This window comes from Lynx canadensis, chromosome A2 (genome assembly GCF_007474595.2).
Source record: "Lynx canadensis isolate LIC74 chromosome A2, mLynCan4.pri.v2, whole genome shotgun sequence".
Taxonomy (NCBI): Eukaryota; Metazoa; Chordata; class Mammalia; order Carnivora; family Felidae; genus Lynx; species Lynx canadensis.
The window spans coordinates 134,724,745-134,738,719 of record NC_044304.2 but is presented as its reverse complement, the minus strand read 5'-3'; the positions used below and the strand labels follow the sequence as shown (position 1 = coordinate 134,738,719).

At 40.2% G+C, this 13,975-nt stretch overlaps 1 protein-coding gene across 1 annotated transcript in view; it reads right to left on the bottom strand.

The window, feature by feature from the left end:
• CAPZA2 (capping actin protein of muscle Z-line subunit alpha 2) overlaps positions 1-4,779 on the bottom strand; it is a 60,351-nt gene extending 55,572 nt beyond the window's left edge. Inside the window, exon 1 of the mRNA XM_030308282.2 lies at positions 4,632-4,779. Coding sequence (XP_030164142.1) covers positions 4,632-4,670 — 39 coding nt within the window. The 5' untranslated portion in view covers positions 4,671-4,779. The remainder of the gene's footprint in view (positions 1-4,631) is intronic.
• Positions 4,780-13,975: the final 9,196 nt, after the last annotated feature.

Genomic DNA, 13,975 nt, shown 5'->3' with positions numbered 1-13,975 from the left:
TACTTAGGAATTCCAGAACAAGAGGAAAAAGACAGTTAAGCACATAACTGTTATGCAAAATTGTATTTAATACTAATGATACAGAGTTCAGAAGAGTTATTAAACCAGTCATGTGATCTGAGATAAATCTTGAGGAATGAGTAAGATTTTCATCTTTCAAAAAAAGAAAAAAAAAGGACAGATCAGGGAGCAGTACCAACACTCAAAGTGGGTAAGAAGTCATCTACAGGGGCGCCTGGGTGGCGCAGTCGGTTAAGCGTCCGACTTCAGCCAGGTCACGATCTCACGGTGCGTGAGTTCGAGCCCCGCGTCAGGCTCTGGGCTGATGGCTCAGAGCCTGGAGCCTGTTTCTGATTCTGTGTCTCCCTCTCTCTCTGCCCCTCCCCCATTCATGCTCTGTCTCTCTCTGTCCCAAAAATAAATAAACGTTGAAAAAAAAAAAAAAAAAAAAAAAAAAAAAAAGAAGTCATCTACAGATAAAAATAACTATAATGTATTGTGTGTTTACTACATGCCAGGTACCATTTACACTTATCCTCACATTTTAGAGGAAACTGAGGCTGAGAGGCTAAATAATTTACCCAAGGTGCTAGACATGGACTAACATGTAGGTCTCTGAATTCACAGTATGATTAAATAACAGTACATATATTGGAGTCAGACCTATTTAGGTTAGAATGGAACACAAGGCCATGAATATCATTTTTAAGAGTTGAGCTTCCTAGTAAAGGCAATGGAGGATTCAGCAACTAAAAGTTTGGGAATATATAAACATATTAAAACATGGCTTGGATACAAGAAGTTGGAGGCATTAGTCTAGAAAGTTTACAATAAAAGCCTACCAGTGGCAAATACAACAGAAGGTAAAGACCAGCTATGACATTCTTCTAACCCTACTTTTCTTCCCCTGCCTTTATTTCTTTATTTCCTTAACTGTGTAGTCACAGAGCAGCTACAATCAATTTGCATTCTGTTCATACAGTAAAATTTTATTACTAAACAAGAGTAGCTAATAACATAAGTAACAACAGTTAATAGTCTGGTCAACTGAGAAGTAATAAACTAAATATTAATATCAATGAATTACCTTTTTAAGCATAAGAAACATTTTGATGATAGAAGTGACAAGATTCGGAAACAGATTGTAAGGTACAGAGCTCAAGGAGACAAAAGTTAAAGCTGAAGTTAAAAACCTGGATGACCAGAATAATGGGAATAGAGAAAGAGAAAAACGAGTAAGAGGAGATAGATTTCTGCCCCACTTTGTGTAGGGGGAAAGGGGAGGGGACTTCATGTATTTACTTGTAGGAAGGTTCCATTTAAACACATCTTATTAACTATCTCCTGTAAAAAGGACCAACAATAAAAATGTGCGACCAGTGCTCAGAAGAGAAGTTAGGGCCGAGCTATATACTCAAGACACATTTACAAAGATATAAAAGTTGCAACTATGGAAGTGGACCACTAATCACTGGGGAAAGGTGAGAGGGATTATGCTGGGTGGAGGATGGGGGGGGGATGGAGCCGGATCCTTTCCAACAAATAAATGTCTTCCTTCTGGAGCTTAGGAGTGACTTCCCACTGTACAGAGGGGTGTGAAGCGAATAATTCTCCTGCTTTGAGCCTTATACCATAATTTCATATAATTTCAAATTCACAAAAATGCTTTGCTGTACAATGCAGCTGACCCCAGAAGTGGAAAACATGAATTATTTTTGGCCTAGAGTTTCTAAACTATGAAAAAAGATCAGTCAGATACACTACAACAAATGAAACTTTAAAGAACTTCACTGCGCTTCTTCAGATAATTTTATTCCCTATTAACCCAGTGGCCAAAGGTGAAAGATTATTAAATTTCATAGTGGTATCCTCACAAAGCAATTGTACATGATTTTAAAAAGTAAAGATGTTATTCTAGATTAATTTCTAAAATGCTTCCTACCAGATACGAAACTATACCAGTAGCGTAAAATTTTTAAACGTGTTAAACAGTAATAAACTTTGCTCTAAAATGATCAAACACAACTTAAATTTAGAACCCAACATTATTTAGTATATGTGCTGCCGAAGCGAGCACAGAACCCAACATTATTTAATGTTTGGTATTTACAATTTTTATTACAAACAAAAAGAACTATGTTTGTTTTTTCAACATTAGCCATCAACAAATTAAACACAAAAATAAACCCAGAAGAGGGTCCTATCATCATTTACTAAGGAAATATAATGCCACAAGAGCATCAACTTTGGTTTCAGACAAACAGGTTTAAATACCACCTCTGTCACTTTTTACTTAGGTGTCCTTGGGAGAATTACTTAAAGCTTCTGACATATCTGTAAAATGGTATTACATGAAATGGTATCAATAAAACCTACCTCAAACTTACAACAAATTAATGAATCTAGCGTCTGAGCCATGCATATACAAAGTATGAGTACTATGTAAGTTAATAGCTTGACTTCTTCAGATCTGCAATCAATAATGGAAATTCCAACAACCTAAAAATTTTAAAAGCTTATTTTTGAAAATTACAAACAAGGTGGCAGAAAAAGTAACACGATTTAAATATTAGTTTAAAAATACCACCTTTTAAAATTCTACTTCTGATTCTATACCCAGCTGTCCTACTCCCAAAAGATTAAAAAAAACATTTAGATAACTGAAGTGACAAAAGTGTTAGAATTTCACTTAACTAGTTACTTGAATTTAACCCAGAAGTTTGGTCAGCTGTCTTCTTAATCACTAAATATATCAATGAAATCTATATGAAAATATCTACAGAATAATCTTACAAAACTCGAAATAAAAACAAAAACACCAAATTCCTTCAAATTAGAATTTTCATTCATTTACTCTTAAACCATTGTGTTGCAGCCTGGAGAATAAGACACCCTACCCCTCCGCCTTTATGGAGCCTTAGTGCCCTGAGAATGCCCAGATAATGAGGAACCTTGTCATCTCATTTTGAAAAAACTTTGCTATTTTAGGCCTTTACAACACATGACAGGACTATATTAACTCCCACACTGAATACTCAGTCCTCAGCCAGATTCTAGCCACTTGAACTACTAATCAGTACTTAAGAACGGTAGAATAAAAACATGAGAATTCCTTTAAAAACTTTTCAGCACTTTAATATATGTGTGCCCGGTTGCATAAATTTTCAGATGACAACTCCTGGTTATTTACCAATGTAACACATGTGAATATGGCACAGCAACTTTTATGTATACAGGGATCTGCTTGGTTCTCCCCATCTTGTCCTTTTATTATCACTTTCACCAAAGAGCACAAGAGAAAGAAAAAGACTTCCGAAATTGAAGATGAGGCCGACTTCTGCATATTCACATCGGGAAGGAGACAGAACATGACATTTCGGCGCAAGTTTATATTACAGGATATAAAAACACTTGGGGCAGGGAGTTCCAACTGAAAACATCCTTAGGTTTACATGAGGATTTCTTAAACATCATGAGGTGTGTGTGTTTCATACACCGCGGTTCTGCTTCGGGAAGTTAAAAAAAAAAAAAAAGAACACTGTGAAATTAAGAGTGGACACTTGGAAAACTGTATTCACAGGTTATGTCAGTCACTTCTGAGTTTGAGAAACGTCCAAGCCCTTCCCAGAAAAATACTCAAAATTAGTAGGGCCCCCCCCCTCTTCACCAGGGAATGGGCCTTCACAGTAGCCAAAGGAAACGGCGAACAAGACAGACTATTTCAATGATCAGATTTCTTATTTTAAATGCCTGAGAATTTAAATCGTTCATCTGGTTCCAATGTTGTCATAGCATCTAAGATAAAGCAAAAGGAGCTGCACAATCTCCCCTCTTCAGAAGTCCTAGCAGGACGGTGGAGCGCCACCAAATCGCCCCCGAGGGGCTAGTGCCAACCGGGGCAGAAAACAACCATGGGGAGGGGGTCTTTTTGTGAACCACTCCGCTGCCTTTCAGGGAACACGGAAGCTGCAAGCCTAATGCTAAAGCCGAAAAAAGAAAAGGGGGGAAAAAAAAGGAGAGGGGGAGGGAGACTTGCACGGGGAAAGGAAAAAAAGCGTAGAGAACCAGAAAAGGAAGCATTTTGTTTCTGGAAGGAGGAAGCATTTTGTTTCTGGGAGGAGGGAGTAGAAGGGAGAAGCGAAGGTCTTCTTCCTAAGCGATTTTTTTCCTTTACCCCTCACCCGGGCTACAGTCTTCGGCCAGGCCATCGGGCAGAGCACCGCCCTTGGGCCGCTCCCAGGCCGGGACACGGACCCGTCTGCAGTCCCCAGACCCCGCGTAGGGCCCCGCGACCGAGGAGGAACGAGAGGGTTCCCAGCGGCCGCCGCCCTCTGCGCCCCCCGCGCCCCCCGCCTCCGCGCCAGGCGCCGCCGCCCGGCTCCTACTTCCTATTTTCGGAGCACACACCCTACAAGGAGCGGAGCGGAGCGAGCAGGCCTGCCAGAGACCTGCCCCCGCGCGGGGCCTCGGGTGACTGACAGGGGCAGGCACTAGGGTGCAGCGAGGAGAGGAGGAGGAAGGGCAGCCGAGGGCACAAACCAATGCCCTTCCCGGCGGCCAGAATCCGGGCTGACACGCCAGGGTTCTACAGAGTCCCCAATGACGGACTCCGCCACCTCCGCAGCACTTACCTTCTCCTCATCAGACAACTGCTCCTCCAGATCCGCCATTTTCCTTCTGGCGACAAACCGCGGCGGCGGCGGCGGCGGCGGCAGCGGCCACCTGACTTCCCCCTTTCCGTGCGGTCCTCCGCGCCGCGCGCCTCCGCCAAGGGAGGGGCCCGCAGCCCAGGTCGCCGCGCACGCGCCCCGGAGCCCCGCCTCTCTCCAGCCGGCCCGCGGGGGTCTGCACGAGGCTGTGCGCGTGCGCAGGAGGCTGGAAGGCCTGGGAGGGAGGAGGAGTCGCCTACCGCCGCCTGCTGCAGGCTTGTCAGCATCATGAGTATAGGATCCTTTCTCCACTAGTGACCATATGGACCCAGTCTGCGACGAGTACATTCTGAGCCCTTGATTGTGTTCCCATCAAGCCCTCAACTGTGCTAGCTCAAATGTGATAAAGTGTACGAATAGAAGCTTTTTAAACAATCTTTTTAAAAATTACCAGAAAAATACTGTTTTTATGGAAATATGTACACATAACCCAGCCCATAATTAGAACATTGTTCTTGATATATCCATGTATTCATTTAAGAAATGTTTATTGGTTCTTTATTGTGTGGCGGGTACTATGTTAGTCCCTGGGAATATACAACATTAAATAAAATCCAGAGAAACCCCTGTTCTCAAGAGGCTCAGTGTCTATTCCTTAAACATTGAGCAGTTAGGGAAAGCACTGTACTATTGCAGGGGAATACAAAGTTATGTTAGACATAGATCATACTCTTTTGAATTTAATTGCTAGATTAAATACAGAGAACCCAGTAAAATTTGAATTTCAGATAAACAATAAATATATATTTTAAGCATAAGTATGTCCCATGAAGCATTTGAGCTATATTAAAAAAGTATTCATTGTTTTCAAATTGTATTTGGAATCTATTACTTTTATTTGAAAAATCTGGGAACCTCACTTGTGACCACTTCAAGTTTAGCAAGACAGTGGAGTTATAGTAAAAGCTGTATATATGAATTGGCTCGGAATTTTGTTAAAATGCAGTTACTGATTCAGTAGGTCCATTGGGGCTGGAGACTCTGCATTTCCAACAAGCTCCCAGGTGATGCCAATGCTGCTGGTTTGGAGACCACACTTGTTAGCAAGGTTTTAGAATATAGACAGGAGTTAGGACTTTAATCATTCTGTTGTACACCTAAAACTAAATCAATGTTATATTTCAATTATCTCTCGATTTTAAAAATACTTTTTAAAATTTCATTCAGTAGAAAATGAGAAGTTGTTGACAACTGTTGAACAGTGACGTGGCGTCAGAAACATATCTAGCAAGATGAATCTGACAACTTCAAGGTGTAAATAACACGTCTGAAAGTACCTTAACAAGTTCAAATCATGACACCTACATAAAATACTGTTATTAAGTAATTTACTGCGTGTTCCTAGATGCAAATCATTGTTTCTTGTGGATGGAAAACAAACAAAAACCGCGCTACCGAAAAGCTCGTAGTCCATTCAGAGAGAACAGGAAGGGGATGCTTGCTGACACATGCAGGAAAAAGCAGGTGTGCTGTTGAGGATAAATGGTGCAGAGAAGACATGATAGAGAAAAAAACTGCACCGTTTGGCCAGGGACCTCACTGGATGTAAATAAATAGCATGCTCACTCTTTTACAGTGTACAGGTCATTGCTTCATGTATTTCTCACTGCAATCTCATGAAGTAAGGTATTAGTCAGCATTATTATACCCATTTTACAGGAGAAAAAAACTGAGGCTAAATAATTTTTCAAGTTTGCACCTAAGTGACTAAACTGATATTAGAACCCAGGCATCTTATTCTGTATCCAATGTTGTTTCCACTTGCTTGCTTTCTTCCTCTCTAAAGCCTAGGCACTCTCTACCAAACAAAACTTAACGAAGGCGATTGATTACTCTTCCATTCCTTCGGTTTTAGTCACCACCACTTGCTGCATCAACTCTACTTCTGGTTTTGTTTTCCCTTCTTTTTTTTTTTTTTTTTTTTTGGTTTCTGTTTACTTAGCAACACCTATATTAATGTGTACACAGTGGGTACTCAGTAGATGATCGCTTCACTAATCAGCTGCTCCCTTCCTCTAGAAACCTCACCCAAATTTGGTAATGCTCTGCAATAATTTGAGTCAGACTATCTTCATAACCCTGGTGATACTTTATATATGGCTTCCATAGTGACACAACCAGTAGCTATGTATAATTTCTGATAACCCTTTCAAAAATCTCCCAATACCATCCTCTTAATACAGCTAAAAGAAATTATAGAATTCATGTACCCTAAGAATTCTGGGAAGATATCAAACTGTCACACAAAATAGGTATAAATATGGAGTAACCACTATATGACTGCAAGTAAAAATATACTAGTATTTAAAAAAAATTTTTTTTCTTAACGTTTACTTGTTTTTGAGACAGAGGGAGACAGAGCATGAACGGGGGAGGGTCAGAGAGAGGGAGACACAGACTCTGAAACAGGCTCCAGGCTTTGAGCTGTCAGCACAGAGCCGGACGCGGGGCTCGAACTCACAGACCATGAGATCATGACCTGAGCCAAAGTCGGAGGTTTAACCGACTGAGCCACCCAGGCGCCCTGAAATATACTAGCATTCTTGATAATCAGTTATTTTATGATGAAGAGAAAAGAAACAAAAAATTCCTTCCCCACACTATTCTACCTAGTAAGAATTTCTATCCTCTTCTGACTGTTTCTAAGCTCACCTTTATTCTACCTACTAGTGGTGTAATCTTTGCCTTCGAAATTAACTGAACCAGAACGTGATTTTTAAAAATTTTTTATACAATATTTTTAAAGATATTTGTTTATTTATTTTTGAGGAGGAGAGAGAGTGTGTGCAAGCATAGGAGGGACAGAGAGAGAGGAGGACAGAGGATCTGAAGCAGGCTCCACACTGACAGCACAGAGCCTGATGTGGGTCTTGAACTCACAAACTGTGAGATTATGGCCTGAGCTGAAGTCTGATGCTTAACTGACTGAGCCACCCAGGCACCCCCAGAACCTGATTTTTTTTTTAATTCTTCATTTTGTAGTGTTTGTTGTTAAGTTCCTTGTGTGCTTCTTAAGCTTTTTTCCTGTGGCTATGCTCTGTGTCCTGAACTAATTTTAAATTTATCAAGGTCAAAAGTTCCCTAATTTCATAGAATCACAATCTTAGATTCTGCAAGCCTCTCATTTTACAGGTAAGTTGAGTCTTAGATAAATGAAATGACTTGATAAAAATTGCACATTGAGCGATATCGTTTTAATTTTTTTGAGAGAGAGCCACATGCACGTGTGTGCACAAGCAGGGAAGGAGCAAAGAGAGAGGAAGAGAGAATCTTTTTTTTAAAGCTTATTCATTTATTTTTGAGAGAGAGAGAGGGAGAGAGAGAGAGAGCGAGCGAGAGAGCGAGCAGGGGAGGGGCAGAGAGAGAGGGAAAGAAAGAATCCCAACTAGGCTCCGCAGTGTTAGCACAAAGCCCAATGTGGGGCTTGAACTCACCAACTGTGAGACCATGAGATCATGACCCGAGCTGAAACCAAGAGTTGGACGCTTAACTGACTGAGCCACCCAGGTGCCCCATGGAAGAGAGAGAATTTTAAGCAGGCTTCACGTCCAGCACAGAGCCCAACGGGGGGCTTGACCTCATAACCCTAAGGTCACGACCTGAGCTGAAATCAAGAGTCAGGCGCTTAACCCACTGAGCCACCCATGTACCTCTCTAACTGATATCATTTTAGAAGCTAAAGTCCTTATAGTCAGACTCATGTTCTTAATACTATTATATATACATATGCATACACACATTATATATACCTAGTCATATATAAAATATATATAAATATAGCTTGATCATATAATGTATAATAAGGTGATAAATATTACTAAGTGTGAAATGGTTGCATTGGATATAGATGTCTATAACACCATATTATGTACTGGAAAACTGATGTCTATAATTTAAAAGTATGGCTTACCTCACTTCTGAGAAAAACTACCAGTGTTAGACAACTAATATTTGGCTGTTTGTTACTCTCATGATCAATGAACACAACTGGTCTCAAATAATGTCCTTTATGGCAGTAGAAAAGTGTCAAAAATCATGTATATTTTAAAAGTAATTGTCTTGGGGCAACTGAGTGGCTCAGTTAGCGTCTGACTCTTGATTTCAGCTCAGATCCTGATCGCGTGGTCGTGAGGTCAAGTCCCATGTTGGGCTCTGCATTGGGCATGGGGCCTGCTTGAGATTCTGTCTCTCTCCCTCTGCCCCTCTCCCTTGCACGTGCTCTCTCTCTCTCTCTCTCAAAAAGAAAAAAGAAAAAAAAAGTAATTGTCTTTCTAAATCAAGTAATTGCCTAAACTATTGATTACTTGCAGTTAAGTGTGTCCTACCTATAATTCATTTCTTCAGCTATATTTGAAAAGGCCCACACAAGTGGCACGCTTGGAGAAGCCTGGTATAGATAATTGTAGACATATCAAGGAATTATTGAAGAAGCTCATCTTTAAATTCTTCCTCTCTCCTGAATATGCCATCCTTCATCATTTGGTTCTTCCCAACTTCAATAAACCCACCTCTGCCACTGCCCCCAATGCATGTCATTGAAACACAGAAAGTTATTCATTTAGGCATCACACTTTCTGGAATGTTCTTTGCTACCTATCCTTTACAGTTCAGTTATCCCTTTTTCCCCATGAAACTCATATTGAATCCTCTAGCTAAAGCTAGTAATTTCTTATTCTAGATTCTCACAAAGTTTTCCATAAATTTTTGTCATGTATTCAAGTGGTGACTCACTGTGGAATTTGGTTTCTCCGTCTAGGCATTCAAGATAGTAATGGTGCCTCCCTTATATGGCTGTTGTGAGGATTTACTGAGATAGTACGGCCAAAGTGCTTAGCACTGGGAACAGGCATTAGCAAAGTTCTCAATAAAACATTAGCTATAATTATCATATTATAATACCAATCTCTCCCTGAGAACCTAGACTATTTCTTTTTTTTAATCTTTTTTTTAATGTTTATTATTTATTTTGAGAGAAAGAGAGAGAGAGAGAGAGAGAGAGAGAGAGAGAGAGAACATGAGCTAGTGAGGGGCAGAGAGAGAGAGAGGAGAGAGAGAATCCCAAGCAGTCTCCGTGCTATCAGCACAGAGAACCTGATGTGAACTGTGAGATCATGACCTGAGCTGAAATCAAGAGTTGAACTCTTACCCAACTGAGCCACCCAGGCGCCCCCCCCCCCCCCCAAAGACTATTTCTTAATTAGCTGTCTGACAAACACAGAGTCTGGCACATAAGTGGTTTAAAAAAAAATCTTTATTAGAATGCATATTGATTGAATGACTCTTTCATTTCACATCTTTAAATGGGAGCTGAAGAACTGAGCTAGCCACACTTATGTGGTTTAGAGATTCCCCTAAAATGTGGCCCTGAGACTCCAGACCAGGAGAGCAAACATTTTCTCCAGCAATCCTCAAACCATACAAATACTCCTGTTTTTCACTACCACATATTCAGTCATCAGTGAAATATCTAATTAATTTCCAGCTCTTTAATTTCTCTGTCACTGTAAGCTCAAGCCTTCAGCATCTTTACGCAATGTCCCAAAGGAGGCACAAGGTATGGGGGAGTGCCCAAGGTAACGGTGAGGCAAGGAAATACTACAGCTTGTAATTGTTCCCATGTACTTATTTGAATCATTATTACAAAATATTTCAGATATACAAAAAACTCTAAAACAAACAAACATGGTCTACCCCTTCCAGATCTAATTCCTTTTCCTTCTTCCCATGGATAACCACTAATCTGAATCTGATGTTCATCATTCCATGTATGTTTGTTCTTATTCAATATAAGACTGTTTCTTTTTCATCTTTTTTACCCAGTTAATCTGTTACCTAATTCACAAAGTATTTATGGAATAAATTAATGAGTATGATTCCTTTGTATACTCTTAAAAAACAGCATAGAAAGTATTAGACTAATTTATCACTTTAAAAATCTCCCTATAGGGATGCCTGGGCTCAGTCAGAAGAGCATTCCACTCTTGATCTCGGGGTCATGAGTTCAAGCCCCACATTGAATGTAGAGATTACTAAAAAAATTAAACTTTTAAAAAATAACAAAAAAATTAAAAATCCCCTATATGGCCAACATAAATTTCAGGGCATGGGTGAAAAATTAAGTCAGACTTGACTTGGAAAGGTGAAGCAAAACAATGAACAGATTTGCTGGTAGTAAGTGGAAGATAGATCTAATATCTTCGATTTTTTTACCCTTAATGTCTAATAATACTTTTAACTCTTATTTGGACTCCATGATAGAATGGCAATAGAGCAGAAAGATAAGTTTGTCATTAGTGTTTCCCCAGGCCATACCAGCCTACAATAAAATTGTATTTCTCTACCTCAGGTGAAGCCAAAGAATCGCAGGAGTACCTGCTCAAATTCCCTCTTCTTGGTTCTTTGAAAGTGCCATGGTGATTCACGTACATTTAGAAGTACTTACACTGCCATCTTCCTCTGCCTTTTGACGTTGGCCTTTATCACCTCCGCTGCTGCCTGCCTCATCAGACCTTTCCCAATGTTGTAGCTCTGGAGTCTTTCCTCCTCATGTGGTTCTCCCCTCATGGGACATACAGCTTAGTGTTCATGTCACTTCATCTTCTTCTGGTGACTTTAGCTGCATCTTTTGCAGGTAGGTGCTGGCTGATCTCCAGCCACTGTCCCAGGCTGTTGTGGTAGGGTGCTCACTTCTCTCCAGTCTCCTCCTGTGAGCCTCTTCTGATGGATAGGGCTGTAGCAGACACATCTGCTCTGACCAGATCCCTTTGGATCACTTTGACTATTTCTGGGCTTCTGTGCTTTTTTTGCCTCTGCTTCACAGAACCTGCAATTATTCTTTGGAAGACTGCTCCTGCACTGCTGAGGCTGTCCTGCCAGCACGCATAGAGCCGGGAGTTTAGGTCCAATGAAGCAGCTCTTAACCAATGGCTGTCAAATGATGAGTACAAAACCCCAGCTCCCTAGCCCCAGATCAGAACAACTTTGAGGTGTAACTTATATTCCAGATTTCCCCTGAGGGATAGAGCCAATCTCAACTTGCCTTTTCCCCTCTCTTGGGAGTGACTGAGGTATTCTGAAAAGTAATCAGATTAGGAACATAAGAACAGCAATAGAATAGAAAGTAGGTTTTGCACATGAGGGCACTTGGGGCTCCAGATTGGAGCTGGGAGGCCAGTTGTCAAGCTTGGAGCACCTCATCAGAGTTAGAATAGCCTTGAGGATGAACCCCAAAATATTGATTTGAATAGACTTTAATCTACTCTTGCCTCAAGTAAGATTAGCCCTGGGAATAGTGTAGGGCTAATTTTGTAGGTGATTTGCAACGTGGAGAGAAATAGAGCAAAGCAAAGCCAGGAGCTCACCTGAATGGGGTTTGACACTATGCAAAGCAGAGAGGTGGAGGAGAGAGAATGTTAAACCACAGGATATGACCCATGTCCTAAAATAACTTATATTCTGGTTATAAGATAAGCCTGCAAGGCAATATGTGATAAGTGCAAAATAAATGGCACAAATGAGAAATGTTTTCTTTATGAGATTGGATGTAAAACATATTGCAATAATGGATGGAAGGAGGAAATATAGGCTTTTAAATTCTACTCTTTTGTATTTCCTAATCTGCTACACTGCCTATTTCATGACTAAAGTGTGAATTTAAGGCATACTACAATGTTAAATTATTCAAACCTAAATCTTAATACTTTTAGAGAAAAATATAGATTCCAAAGATAAGAGTACATGTGATTACTTCTATGGATTTACATACCAACTGCTTCTTTGATTAATTGGCTCATTTTAGAAAAACAGTTTCATAACTCCACAACATTTGACACAGTAAACCAAAGTGAGAGATTGATGTATAGGAGCACATATTAGAGTAGACCGTTTTGAGTGATGTTAAAGAAAGGGATGTCTACATCTTGGGAAAGTAATTTTCTTTTGTAAAAAAGCACCATATTTCAGTCAAACATTTCTGTATTTTAACTTATGGGAGAAATAGCTTATGATTTCTGCCAATTAGTGAAATCATCCTGGGCCTCAATTACATCATCCATTAAAAGGGAAACAAGGGGCGCCTGGGTGGCTCAGTCGGTTAAGCGTCCGACTTCAACTCAGGTCACCATCTCGCGGTTCGTGAGTTCCAGCCCCGCGTCGGGCTCTGGGCTGACAGCTCAGAGCCTGGAGCCTGCTTCCGATTCTGTGTCTCCCTCTCTCTCTGCCCCTCCCCGTTCATGCTCTGTCTCTCTCTGTCTCAAAAATAAATAAATGTTAAAAAAAAATTTAAAGGGAAACAAAAGTAGTACCAACATCACTGTTTTATGAGGATAAAGTAATATATAAGTGTTGCATACTTTATAAATATGTAAAGCATTACTGTTTGTAACTCAGAGTCTGGGAAAATTGAAATCTATTTATTCATCTTCACTGTCGTAACCATAATGGATATACAAAATATTTCCACCAACTTTTCATTTAAATGAAACATTAAAAAGATGTTTTGATAATGTCTTACCTTGTAGTTGTCATGGATAAAAAAACCTTATGGAATATAGGAAAGAGTATTGGCCTAGAATATGCAGATTTCAGCTCTGTTTTTTGTCACTTAAAAAGTCCATTGAGGGTGAAGCAGGTGAAGGGGATTAAGAGTGCACTCATCATGATGAGCACTTAGCAATGTATAGAATTGATGAGTCACTATATTATGCACCTGAAACTAATATAAAACTGTATACAAAGTCTAATAGTCTTGGATAAGTCTCTTAACGTGTTGATTCAATTCAAAGACTTACTGTGAAACTTGGATGAAATAATGTACAAAAGGGGCTTTGTAAAAGAGAAAGTGCTGGATGAATGTAAAGAATTTATCATTGGGGGTGCATGGGTGACTTGGTCAGTTAAGCAACTGACTTTGGCTCAGGTCATGATCTCAAGGTTCATGGGTTTGAGCCCCATGTCGGGTTCTGTGCTGGCAGCTCAGAGCCTGGAGCCTGCTTCAGATTCTGTGTCTCCCTCTCTCTCTCTGCCCCTCCCCCACTTGTTCTCTCTATCTCTCTCTCTCAAAAAAAATAAATATTAAAAAAAGAATTTAAGAATTTATGATTAAAGTACATTATGACTTGTGACATCAGTAACCTGTCATTCATCTTTCTTTTGGTTGGGTCTCTAGTGTACTCAAGTCTACTAATGCATGAGCAGTTGTTCATTTATTGTGCTTCTATTATATGCCAGCACTCTACTAGTTGGAGATGCAGCAATGAACAAAGCAG